This window comes from Monopterus albus, unplaced genomic scaffold (assembly GCF_001952655.1).
Source record: "Monopterus albus unplaced genomic scaffold, M_albus_1.0 scaffold378.1, whole genome shotgun sequence".
Taxonomy (NCBI): domain Eukaryota; kingdom Metazoa; phylum Chordata; class Actinopteri; order Synbranchiformes; family Synbranchidae; genus Monopterus; species Monopterus albus.
Genome location: NW_018128258.1, coordinates 138977 through 151586, shown reverse-complemented (window position 1 = coordinate 151586; position 12610 = coordinate 138977). Strand labels below are relative to the sequence as shown.

The following is a 12610-nucleotide window of genomic DNA, read 5'->3' as shown; positions in this document are numbered from 1 at the left end:
ACGATAATTTATTCAGCACTAACAGGAATTCGCTGTAATATGTAAATAAACATGTTGCCTTTGAAGTAAATTGATTTACATATGCAGCTCATAGGTTTGTTTGGTTTTTTACCACATTACCAGAGATACACACACTGAAAAATAATACAAAGTTTATATAAAGTGTCATCATTTTATTGGAGTCCTTGTAAGCAATAGATTGAACTCTAGCACTCAGTAGTTATCCATCAACCCATTGAAGTGCATTTTTGCACATATGTGCAATGTCATTGAAAAACCCCAGTCATTTTCAAGTGCATTCATCATTAGCGATGCTATCATGAAGCTATTTAATGGATAGAAAAGCCTTTTTATTTCCTGAGTGCTACCACTGTTATACCTTTTTTTCTGTACAGATGTTTATGTCTTGCTGTGTGACAGGTTTTCAGTATTCTAGGTCAGCCCTCCAATGCTCCAGCGTGACTCAAGAATGAAAGGGCATGTACAGCAGAGAAGCAAAAATAGCAGCTGGGCCACAGAAAAGCCAAAGCTTTGACAAGGCCTCGGACATGTGTGTGCTCTGACCTGAATAACGAAGAGAGTCGCCGAGTGCTCGACCAGGTACAGGTTCCTTTTCCATCCATCAGCATGTTCATTTGTTGTTTACCCCTCCAACTTACAGTAAGAGCACAAGCAGAGCTGCCACACTATGTTTCTCACTGACTGATTTACTAAAAAACAAAGGACTGTACAGGAAAGCTAATCAAACTTAAATTCATATATTTTAATAAATCTTGACACAGAGATCATGTTTAATGTGCTGAAACGATTGCTAATGTGTCTCAGCCCCCTCACACTCCCTAGAAAGGCATTTGCTGTTTCATTTTCAAACATCTTTTCTTCAATGCCTGTCCAATTATTCACACTAGAGAGATTTTGGTCCAATCACTGTCTTCACTCCGGGGTTAAATGGAATTAACAAAGCCAAGACCTCATCATCATCTATTCCATTTTGTTTGCACTTTCACATTCAGTACCTGCCAAGTTACATAGCCCTTTCATTTTGGAGATATTTTCATAAAACAATGGGTGCACGGCACAGAGTATGGCCATGATCTGCTTTACATGGAGCTCATCAGCTACAATCCATTCTTTAACAATAAAAGGTGCAGGAGAAGTAATTACTCAATAAAACACATCTGCCATCGGGGGGAACTGCAGGGCACTATCCTATGAAACAGAAGGAAATGTGCAGAAGTCTTTGAGAGATGCCAGAGCTTTTGAGCAAATGTAGTCATTTTTATGGAGTTTCAACAAAAATGATGCCAAGTTTCAGACAGACACAGTCACAGCAAGCCAGGTTTTATGTCATATGAGGTGATGCTGAACCTCTTTCCCCTCACTTCCTAATTTGGGAGGCATTCACAATGTCATTCTTGACTTGGGATCACTTTGGCATATTACATGTTACCAAGCCAGTGGCATTTGTATGCAGGCATATTAACACCACTGTCATGTCACATCATCTTCCTGGACTATTCTGAGTTTCTCCGCCCTTTTCTCATCTGCTAGAAGAGGTTGATTCACAGGATGGCTGGGGCGCGAATGATCAAAATCGGCTACATTTGTCCTAAAGCTCAGCAGGGAGCCGAGGAGGGAAGAGGGAGGGGAAAAGAATGAGTCGAACGAGAGATGACGGAGGATTCAAATAGAAGAAGCAAAAAAGAGAGAAAGAGATACTGCTGGTTGTCATGGTGGATGGGAAGTTAGGGATAGAAAGATAGAGAGAACGGGAGAGAAGCAAAGAATGCGGAGGGCTGTAACTTTTCAATTACAGCACACACAGACAACAAAGACCCAGATTTCAAGAGACTATAACAGTCTGCAGCCTACAGGGAAAGGCTCATTTAGCCTCCTTCGTTGCTCCAGTCTTTTCTCCACACAAGTTGGAATATTTAATGTTTCTTTTGTTGCAGAGGCAAGCGTAGGCTTCTCTGTCATCACAGATGTCAGATCAGCTACCTGGGGAGGCAGATCCTCCTGTTGGAGGCAAGGAGAACTGTCTTGCTTTAAATTTCAGTGTTTCAGCTGATTGAGATAGTCCAGACAACTGCCAGCAGCACCGATAGTGGCCACAGCTATTTAGGTTTCAAAGATGTGACCCATCATTACTGAAATGGCCATCTTAATTTGAGTTTGAAAAAGAAAAGAAGCCTCTCCTGGCATCCTGAGAGATGTTTGCCAAATAACATTAAAGCAAAAAGGAATCAATGGAAGCAGACTATTGATTCAGTCCCATTATGGATAGTGGACACTCTCCTCGCAGCCCATTTAACACAGGGGGGCCTTTGTCAGTCAGGTTTTCAGTGTGAATAGCAAGCATAACAACAAGATGAATTCAAAGAGCAAAACAAAGGGCCCTCCTGGCAAACACAGTAATAGCACCACCATCAAACAACTTCTGGCTCATGAGTTTAGCCTCTTTTGTTGTAGCGGTCCCCAGACTGCAGACACCAGACTCAAAGTAAAGGTTCATTTGCTGTACCTGTCAACTCTCGTTTCCACACATGCAAACGGAGCTACATCCCTGCACCCCTGTGGAGCCTGACTTCAAAAAAAATTCCATTAGTCAGAAGAATCTACAAAAAAAAAAACGTCCTGAGTGTTTGAACTCTATTATTTATAAGTTACAGGTCAAACATTTCTTTTGCATAACTTTTAAGCATTCTTCAAAACCAGTTATTTTGTGCAAATCATGATGCTTGGGGTTGGAAAACTGAGTGGTCTCCGGAACTTAAATCACATCACCCAATAAACCTGTTTCCTAATAAGAGCCTGTAGTTGTACTGGTAAATCCAGCAGTGTGTGCAGTAGAGATCGATGGGGCTATTTATCCATGCAAGCTGCAGGCTGTGAAGCTGTGGCACAGGACAACTACAACAGAAAAAGCAAAACACTGGGATACAACTGGCCTATTATCAGACTCCTTTTAACGTCTAAAAAAAACAGGAACACGTTGTGATGGAAAATAATGAGTATGAATTATGTGAAGGTAATGGTGACTGGTGGAAGCAGCCCTGTTCACCCTGCTGTCCTCAAAACTTGCCTCTCAGTCTGCAGATTTTACCCTCATCATGATGCACTTGCTCGCCCTCTTGCTACCTCACTTGTGGAAAAAGCGGGGTAAGAAAAGCTCTCTATGTTGAAGCGGGGGCTCATTCATCCACCAGCTCACACGGCAGCGGGGAGGGGGGAAATAACAGCGTTGGATTTTTTTTATTTTTTTTTTTAACCAGCAGCCACTTTAAGGACCAGACAGCGCAACCAAAAAGGATTTCACCCAGGATGGAAATTCTTCTGTTTCGCATTCAACCTCTGGAACTATGTGTGAGCGCACGGACATCCTCAGAATGAACTCCTGTCTTGGCACCGCTGCTGCAACTTCTCGCCGTGGCGCGGATGGGTGCACGGATGCTGGGGGAACGTCTCCCGAAATAAAGTTGAGCGAGAGCAGACATTAAGTAGGAGTAGCGCTTGACAGAAAGGACTCATCACGAATTAATGAGTTTTCTCGGATCGCTGAACTGGAGAGGTTTAAGGCGCGGCAGACGGGAAGAGTTCGCTTGTTATGGAGAGCGCATCATTTGGTCCCTATTGAAAAATCTGGTAAGTGTCTTTTCAGTAGCGCCATAATAGAGCATGTGATCATGCAATTAGTCTATTTAACTCTCAAATACTGGCTGAAATGTCCACGTCTTCCCCCAAATCTACAATGCGCATTAATTCATCTCTAAAATGTGTGTAGCCTCACTGTAATACCGTCTTATTGGTCCGTCCTCCTCCCAGTCCGGAGAGAATGAGGTGTCTCTGGGTGAAGCATGAGCTGTCAGACCCCCCCCCGCCGGTGCCCCCGCGGGAGCCGCAGCAGCCGCCGGACAGGGCGACGGCGCCCCTGGCTCCTTGGGCTGGCTGCTCTCGGATAAAGGGCCCTTCCACCAGTCCCTGGAGTTCACAGAGGCTGCGGAGAGGTATCAGCAGGGCTTCAGCACCAGATACAAGATCTACAGGTGAGACAGATGTGCGTGTACTGTAGGATACTTACTGTGTCCACTTTTTTTTTTTTTTGCATGTAGCCTATTTACCATATGTTTCTTTCAGGAGTTTCAGGTTTGGGCCATGAGTGTTTGCAGGGTTTCATTTCATCCAAACATGCCACTAGATAATTTCAGTGATGAGCACTTTGAGCTGGAGAGGAACTAATCACTGAGAGCAGCTGCTGTAGTGTTTGGAATGAAAACCTGCTCACTCTCAGGATTGTCCTCTCAGGTATCACACCTGCACCAAATTAGTTGCAAACCTATGAGCAAATTTGAAGAGCTACTGTAGCAATGCAAATTCTCCCCTTGCTCCTGTCATTGAGCACTCTGACTGAAAACTGGCCAGGCCATCTGGATTGCATAAAACATTTATTCCTTTCTCAGGTTTCTGTTTCAAGGTTTGGTATTTGTCTCAAAATGACCTCTGCAGCAGGAGTTAATCCCATGACAGCATGTGGACAGTCACATCCCCTCAGTGACTTCCTGCAGTGTCCCTGAGCTGCACTTTGCTGCTGCTGCTGCCTTTGTTTAAAATTTCCTCACAAGCACTCCTACTTTATTGCAACTGTTAGGTGTCCAGTATGTCAATATTTCAGCCCTGCATCTTTACGTTACATACATGCAATGTGTCTGAATTTGATATATTGGTATAATTACATTTATGTCAAGTCAGTGTCTGTTGATATTTTGTTGCTGTCCCTGCTGCATGTCCTTTGTGGTTTATGAATGCCTCAGGCTCAGAATTGTCTTGCTTTCCTGTGGTGGACATTGCCAGGGGTTTGCCAATGTGAAAAATTGCTTTATAGCCTGGATCTATAAATCATCTGGTCCATTATGTCCTCTCAAGATTCTTTTAGGCTCGGGTGCTTATCACTTAGTGACACCTGCATTTTTTTCATAGTGTCCCAGTAGTCCCCTGACCTGAGATTCCTTCTTCTCCAAACCTCTTCTATAGTTAATGAAAACCACTGAACATGACAAAGAGGTGAACAGCTTGGGCTGTCGAATGTGGCCCACTATTGGCTGGCTGATATCTCATTTGATGCGGTCAATGCCACAACCGGTAAACTGTCTGCTCACGTTTCTAACTTAAAGGCTGGTTTAAGGATTAGGGATAAAGGAGTTTAACAAGTCCTCTTACCTAAAGGATACATCACTTGTCTTCTATCACTTGGAAGTGATCAACCAATCTCCCAGCATATGTACCTTCATCATTCTGGAAACCAACATAAACACATGGTTACATTTATGGAACCATCATGGTTGAATTTGGTTAAAGCACACAAAAAAAAAACTTGGTTATGTTTATAAAAGATCATTTTTTGGGTTAAAATAACCATCAATTTCATGGTTACCATAATAAACACATTTAGGGTTTCACATTGTTATTGGAAACCGGTCTCCGGTGGGAAAGCCTTGTGTTTTCGACCTCCTCCTAACTTGGACTTTGTTACTACATCACCTAATGTCCTCCTTTAATTATGTAATGATCACTACAGGTCACGTAACCATAACACGTACTGTGACTATTGGTCGTAAAAACCTGCTGGAAAAAATGACATGTGCATTCGTTTTTTTTTCTTTCTTTTTTACAGCAAGACTCTCAATTTTAAGGATGACTCTCTTAAATGTGTTCCCTTAAATAGCCTGGGGGCCCAAACCACTATTCTACCCATCTGGCCCCTGTAATAGCTGCAGCACAACCATGAACATCACATCCAGCATATGATTAAGCTGTTGATTTGCTCCCCACAGCTGCTCCTCTTAGAGTTTTTGTCCCTCCAGTGAGTTGTTTTCATCACTATTGATTGCTTACATTACATACAGTAAACCCTAATGTTTAGATATCTGAGTATACTTATACAGCAAACATCCCTCTGTTTGCCATATGTGCCCGATGGCATAGCTATAGGCTAAACCCTAGGCTGGATCTACAACACCCATCTACAACACCAGGGCTGGACACTCAGCTTGTCCTCTCGTTATGATGATTGGCCCTAATGACACTCTCCACACTGTCCTGGATCGCCAATTATTTCTCTGTCGATCATTTTTCTCATGGCAGTGATTTGATTGCCTCCCAGAGGGAGAGGGAGGTACACAGAGCAGCAGGCAGCACTACGGGAGAGGTAGACATTAGCTGCTGCTATGGCGGGAGGGAGAAACAGAGGTGGTTTGTGAGTAGAGTTCAGTCAGACTTGTGCCCTAAGGGCATGAGATAACAAATGATGGTAGTTGATGATGTGGAACTTCATTTTGGCTTTGCGCTTCTCTGTTGCAGTGGGAGCTGTTCTGTTTTGCCCATGCAGGAGTTATTTAAAGCTGTGACAAAACTTGTTTAGACAATAGTAAGTCCTGTATGAGTTTCCGGGCAGTATGGTGAAAGGCTGTGCAGTAGAACACCTAATTTTTAAAAAGTAGCAATTATGATTTGGTTACTTGTCTGTAGGATGAATATTAACATGCAAATCTAAACCTCGGAGTGATCATTAGTATGTTTACTGTGCCAATTACCAGCAACCATAAGACAAGTTTCCAACCAACCTGAGTACATTTTAACACCAACACCACTAACTGTTAATTTTTGTGAAGTATGTTTATTTGCTTTCTTGGCAAGAGTTAGTAGAGAAGACTGATGCCACTCTCATGTCTTTAGGCTGCACCCACAGTACGTTAGCTTAGCTTAGCATAAAGACTGGAGAATCACAGTTAGCTTGGCTCTGTCCAAAGGTGACCCACTCAGCCATCCAATACCTCTAAAGCTCACTAATATAGATTACCTCTTGTTTGTTTATGTTCAGCTAAGCTAACCAGCCACTGTATTTTTACGTTTTCCTTTTCAGACATGAAATATCAGTCTCTTAAATAATCTCTGAAGTCTGTGCAACAAAGCAAAAAGCATATGTCAATTTATAATTCAATTAAGTAAATTCCTCTGAAAACCAGCTTCTGCATTTAACTAAACCCTAGGGCCCCACTACCACCCCCACCCCCACCAACCCACCCACCTAATACCACCAAAAAGAAAAATACTGTCCTAGAACTTTGCCTCTGGTTTTTTTCATGGAAACTTGCTAGGAACTTACAGACCCATTATTTCCCAACTTGAAGGTCAAAATGCTGTTTCAAGCCTCTCTATGCCGCCAGGGGGGAGAAATTGTGGAATATTGCTCTCTGGTAGAAAAACACTAGAAGTAGCCCAAAGAACATTTTGAATTGTAGAAAAGAAAGAACTTAAGAATGCAAGTGTGAGCTAAGTATTGTGGTAGTAGTACAAATACAAATACAAACTTGACTGTTTGAACATCAACATTTGCAGGATTACTGTGTCTTGTATGAAACAAATACTACACTATAGGTACAATATGTACTTTACTTAAGGGGAAGTGAAAATGAAAATCTAATGGTTAATACACAGTATAACCTATCACAACTTGACAAACTTAAAGTGGTTATATGCATCACAGGCATATTATTAAAACTCCTAAGAGGATACAACATTACAACTCCATCACCTCCTTTGCTCTCATCACAGCTTGTTCAGCAGCAGCCTGAGGCCTTATACACAACTAAAGGCCTAAACAAAGTAAATAGAATGTACATCGGTGTATGTTGTTGTTGTTGTTGTGTTTCCAGGGAGTTCGGTCGATGGAAGGTCAACAGCCTGGCAGTGGAGAAGAGGGACAGTTTTGGTGGCAGCGGTGGTTTGGCTCTGCCCCTCGACCCCGACTTTATACACACCATCCGCCAACTGGGGAGGCGGCCAACCCTCCAAACAATCACAGAGAATGTGATCAAGAAGTACGGCACCCATCTCCTCCTCTCTGCCACTCTGGGAGGTACAGTAGAGCTTCATAGCAAGCAGCTACTAGCATGATTTTTCTCTGCACGTGGGGCACTGATTTTACCATCTGCTGCCTTCTAAACAACAAAGCATGTAATAATGTTTCTGGATCAGTGTTTTTTGGCTCACAGAAAAACTCAAATCAATGTGGTTTACTATACAAAAACAAACTGGAGAAGGCAGCGAAAGACAGATTTAAAATTTTTGTTTGACTGTCAAAACAACATGGTTCCCTGAAGAGAGACTCATCACTGTTGTACAACAGTGATTTACACAGAACTGGCTTATCTTTTCTCTTTTTAATAAAGTGTTATCTCAGTATACAGTATACTTTATTAGAAGTTGTCAAAGCATGGGGTTTGAAAAGTGTAAGAAAATAACACAGATTTGAAAGATCTACCCAACTGTAAATTTAGTTTAAAGCAGCTATTAGTGGTACGCAGGATTATTTTGCTGTCTGGATTCCCACAAATACAATAACTGGCCAGAAATGAGTAGCAAACATACGTATGTCTTGGTTGTCAGCATCTCAGAAATAAAGACAAAGAACTTCACCATTTCCTGCCAGTGTTAAAATCTCTCAGGCAGAGATCCATCACAGACATGACAGATACAATCGTCTCATCTGACAGTAACAAACCACAAAGATGCACAGAAAGTTTTAATAACGGGACACAATTCTTTTGTCTCACACGTGACAACTATTTATCTCTCACTGTTACAGTACGTTCAGGCTTGGATTGACGTCGCTGATGAGAGAAGCAGCTGTCTGCGCTGATAATCAATGCTGTCTTCTTTTAACAGTCATTCTATTAGTCATTTATGTAACCATCGCATTTAATGGTGTTCAAAGGTTCTGACAGTGTCTTGCTCTTAAGGCCAATTATTTTTCAAACAACTGATTTCTGATCTTGGTTCAAGCCAGGAAACCGTCATGGCTGAGACAAAATATTTTGGACTGTCACAAGGAAACAAACTGCACTCGCTCGCGTCTGAGTCACGATGACTGCGGTCTTGACTGTGCAGTTTGGTGCCTAAACCTGAGCAAATCGTAACCACGGCAGTGGCAGATCATATTTATTATTTTCTGTAGCTACCATATGTAATAGTTTTGGAAGGCACAGGGGGAAAAGGATCATTGTGACAGTAGGATTGGACTGGATTGTGTTGTTTTGGAAGATAATGTCAAATGTTACATTTTGTCAGCACTTATGTCTGACATTATGTCACACCACCTTCACGGGCCAACACACATATTCTGGCTAGAGCTTAGCAGAAATATAGGGATTTAATGTTTGATACTGGAGTCAAATTGAAGGCACTGATGGCACTGATGAAACAAAATCTGATCCTTGTTTGTTGGGAACATGTCTGGTGATGGGTATTACTGTTTACCCATTTGTATATCCTCCTTCTCCTCAATACACGGGAGCTGCAAATGTCACTTTAGTTGGAATGATGCTCCTTAAGTGCTGTAGTGACAAGGGACCAGACTGGGAAAAGGGACGAGTGAGATGTGTATTGACAAAATAGCCTTGACATGCTGTTAAGGAAGGATTTAATGTTGTTTAACTCAGCTAAAGAGCCACTATTGTGAACAAACACTGTGTGCTTCGTCTTCCCATTAGTCCGCACTCATCGTTTTTGTGACTGAAATGTGAGACGATGGCTGTATTTCCCTAGTAACTCAAAAATAACTGGGTGCATTAATGACCTGTCATGTTGCTTACACTCTGGACAATCTGTGCTGTTGCTGTTATCTGCAAATTTAATAATAATAACACTGACACATGTAGCAATTTTACAAAATTTCTCTGGGGAACAAAATGTTATACCATGAAATATGGAGAAAATCAACAACTGCAAAAGAAGTAAATTAGATAAGCCAAGAAAATGAGAGGAACTGCACCAGTAAAGTAAATCACAAAAACACTCCTGAGCTACTCAGAAGAGTCTACAAGTTCGGGATTTTTCTTTGACCATAATGCTAAAAATGTAGAAATAACTGCAGCTGTTAGCAAAGCAGCGCTGACCTCAGATCTGCTTTGCTTTTCATTTTTGGTAAGTACAGTATAGCTAAGACAATTAAAGTAATTAAAGGAACTTGATCAATGATCTTGAATAAACTCCTGGGGAGTTTATAAGATGCAGAGACCATATTTGTGCCTTTTCCTTCAATCATCCCAACCACGGGTTCCCCAACAGCACTTAATCAGTACTGTGCTTGTCTATCCAGTCTGAAAAGATACTAATGAACGGTGATTAGTGCTGCTCTATTAGAGCTAATGAAGCTCTTGTTCTCTCTGCCTGCCTGTCACCAGGGGAGGAGTCTTTGACAATATTCGTGGACAAAAGGAAGCTTAGTCAGGAGTCTTCACCTTCAGCGGCTGAGGGCAGCCGTAGTAGCAACAGGAACTCAAATGTTACGGGGACAGTGACCCTGGAGATCCTCCACCAGCTGGCTGCCTCCTACTTCACCGACAGAGAGAGCACCCTGCGCCGGCTGCACCACCTCCAGATCACATCCACTGCCATACGGGTATGTGGAAGTGAAAAAAGTGTAAATACAGCAGCAGTCTTTTGGGAGCTGAAACACCATTGAATGCCTGAAGCCAGGTCAGCAGTCTTTTGGGAGCTGAAACACCACTGAATGCCTGAAGCCAGGTGTGGTGGTCTTTCAGCCTCCAGCACCTATACATGGTAATGAATTGGACCAGCTTGGTTTAGGGTTCAGCTGAAGTTACTGAATGTGTATGAATGACAGACATCAGGGGAAACACATTTATGTCTTGATCAGTAAATGAATGCACACACGTCACTAGGTTAAATCGGTGGTGGTAGAAGTATCCAGATCATTTACTTAAAACTACATTATGTAAATTTTTGTCAAATATTTTTGTTGTAGAAATCTGCTCCAAAACTTGCCTTAATGTGGAGAGGAGCTGTCAAACCCTCCTCCTCCCAAACTCACTGAACAACACTGACAGCAGTGTAGAGACATTAGCTTCTAAAAGGTTTTGAGCAGGACTGACCTCCAACCAATCAGAGATTTTCAATTATTTCTGCTTGATCAGTAGGTTTAGTTGCATTCTCATTCATTGTAATTTCATAACAACAAATATCTGAAGAGCTGGGCAGAGCGTGGCGGAGTGGAGCAGGGAGAGGAAGCGCTGGGCGGAGCAGAGTGGATTGATTGGGAGTTTCATTCTAGTGCTACATTAAATTACATAGTGTAGTTTTAAGTAAAAGAAGCAATGTCACACTGTGCATATACCCAGTTACAAGTATAAATACTGCATTCAAAATGTTACTTAAAGTAAGCAAATATTGCACTACAAGTGTTATCAACAAAAGGTATCTTAAAAAAACTTGTCACCTGCTAAAATATCATTTCTTGCTGACCTTCAGTGGTTTGACTTCTGTCCTTGCTGCGGTGATGTAGAAGTGTACTCCAGGATGTGTCAGTACACACTTACAAGTGGAACAAACCTGAAAACTTTAACTGCAGAGGGCAATAAATCTCAAGTTCATAAAGTATCAAAAAAGTAATTATTGTGAAAAATGACCATTCACAGTCAATATGATTGGATCAATATTACTGACGTATTACAGTAACATGGAAGAAGTACTTTAATGTTCTAACTAGTTTCGTTGGGGACCATTTAAACCACTGGGTAGTTTAATCTGTAACAATGCATCATATTTAAAGAATAGATCATGCAGATTGTTTATAAAATCTTAATCTGAAATGTAACTACTAATTATAGTTTTTAAATAAATGTAGTGAAGCAAAATGCCAAATATTTGTCTCTGAAAGGTAGTGAAGTAAAACTATATACTGTATATAGTACAACACAGAACTACTTAAATAAAGTACCAAATTTTAAGTGTAACTTTCACTGACATGCATGTAGAGCTGAGTGTTTAATTCATGACAGATAACATGCTCTAACAAATCCTTTAATACCAGTTTACACAACATGTTTCCATAACTTTTTAATCAGGTAGGATTAAGAACAAATGCTTATTTACAGAATTTGCCCGACACTAGGAGATTCACCTGTTGTAGTTGCCAGGTTGCAGCAAGACTGTCAAATCTATCTCTCCTGTTTTTCAGCCTTCAGCGTGTAGTTTATTGTCACAGAAGACTTGTGATCTCACCTGATTTGTATCCGACTGTATGGCATCAAATGATTCCTTTGATATTTTATAACAGGGTGGTCCGATGTGCCTTTGCTAACCACCTATTACAGACTAATAAAGAGTGTGTTTCAGCAGCAGAACAACAATACTCAAAGACAAAGGGTTTTTAACACTTCATCTCCCCAGTAGCAAATTCTAAAGAGCAGAGTGAGGAAGCAGAACAGAGCAGCGGCCGTGCCTCCCGTAGTTTAAAACACCAATCATCCATTTTATCATCTGAAGTGGCTATTAGAGTGTATGCATTAATCAGCCTGAGGGGCAAACGCAGACGCTAAAGTGAGTAGCCACTGATGAAGACAAGTGCCCCCCCGAACTGAGAACACGTTCCTCTGGTTATGCATCAGTGTGATTGATTACAGATATCATTCCATTAATTTCCAGCCATGACTTCCATTCATTTACCACTTTGCAGCATGTGTGGAGATCAGGCAGATTGAAGATCAGAGTGAGAGAACAGGGACGGGGGTGGGTGGGGGGGGGGCGTACA

The 12610-nt window shown here is 41.7% G+C and overlaps 1 protein-coding gene across 1 annotated transcript in view; it reads left to right on the top strand.

The window, feature by feature from the left end:
* The first annotated feature begins 3362 nt into the window (after nucleotides 1-3362).
* Nucleotides 3363-12610, top strand: part of LOC109951345 (BMP/retinoic acid-inducible neural-specific protein 3-like) — a 17018-nt gene continuing 7770 nt past the window's right edge. Inside the window, exons 1-4 of the mRNA XM_020585807.1 lie at nucleotides 3363-3442; nucleotides 3870-4046; nucleotides 7713-7915; nucleotides 10242-10459. Coding sequence (XP_020441463.1) covers nucleotides 3363-3442; nucleotides 3870-4046; nucleotides 7713-7915; nucleotides 10242-10459 — 678 coding nt within the window. The remainder of the gene's footprint in view (nucleotides 3443-3869; nucleotides 4047-7712; nucleotides 7916-10241; nucleotides 10460-12610) is intronic.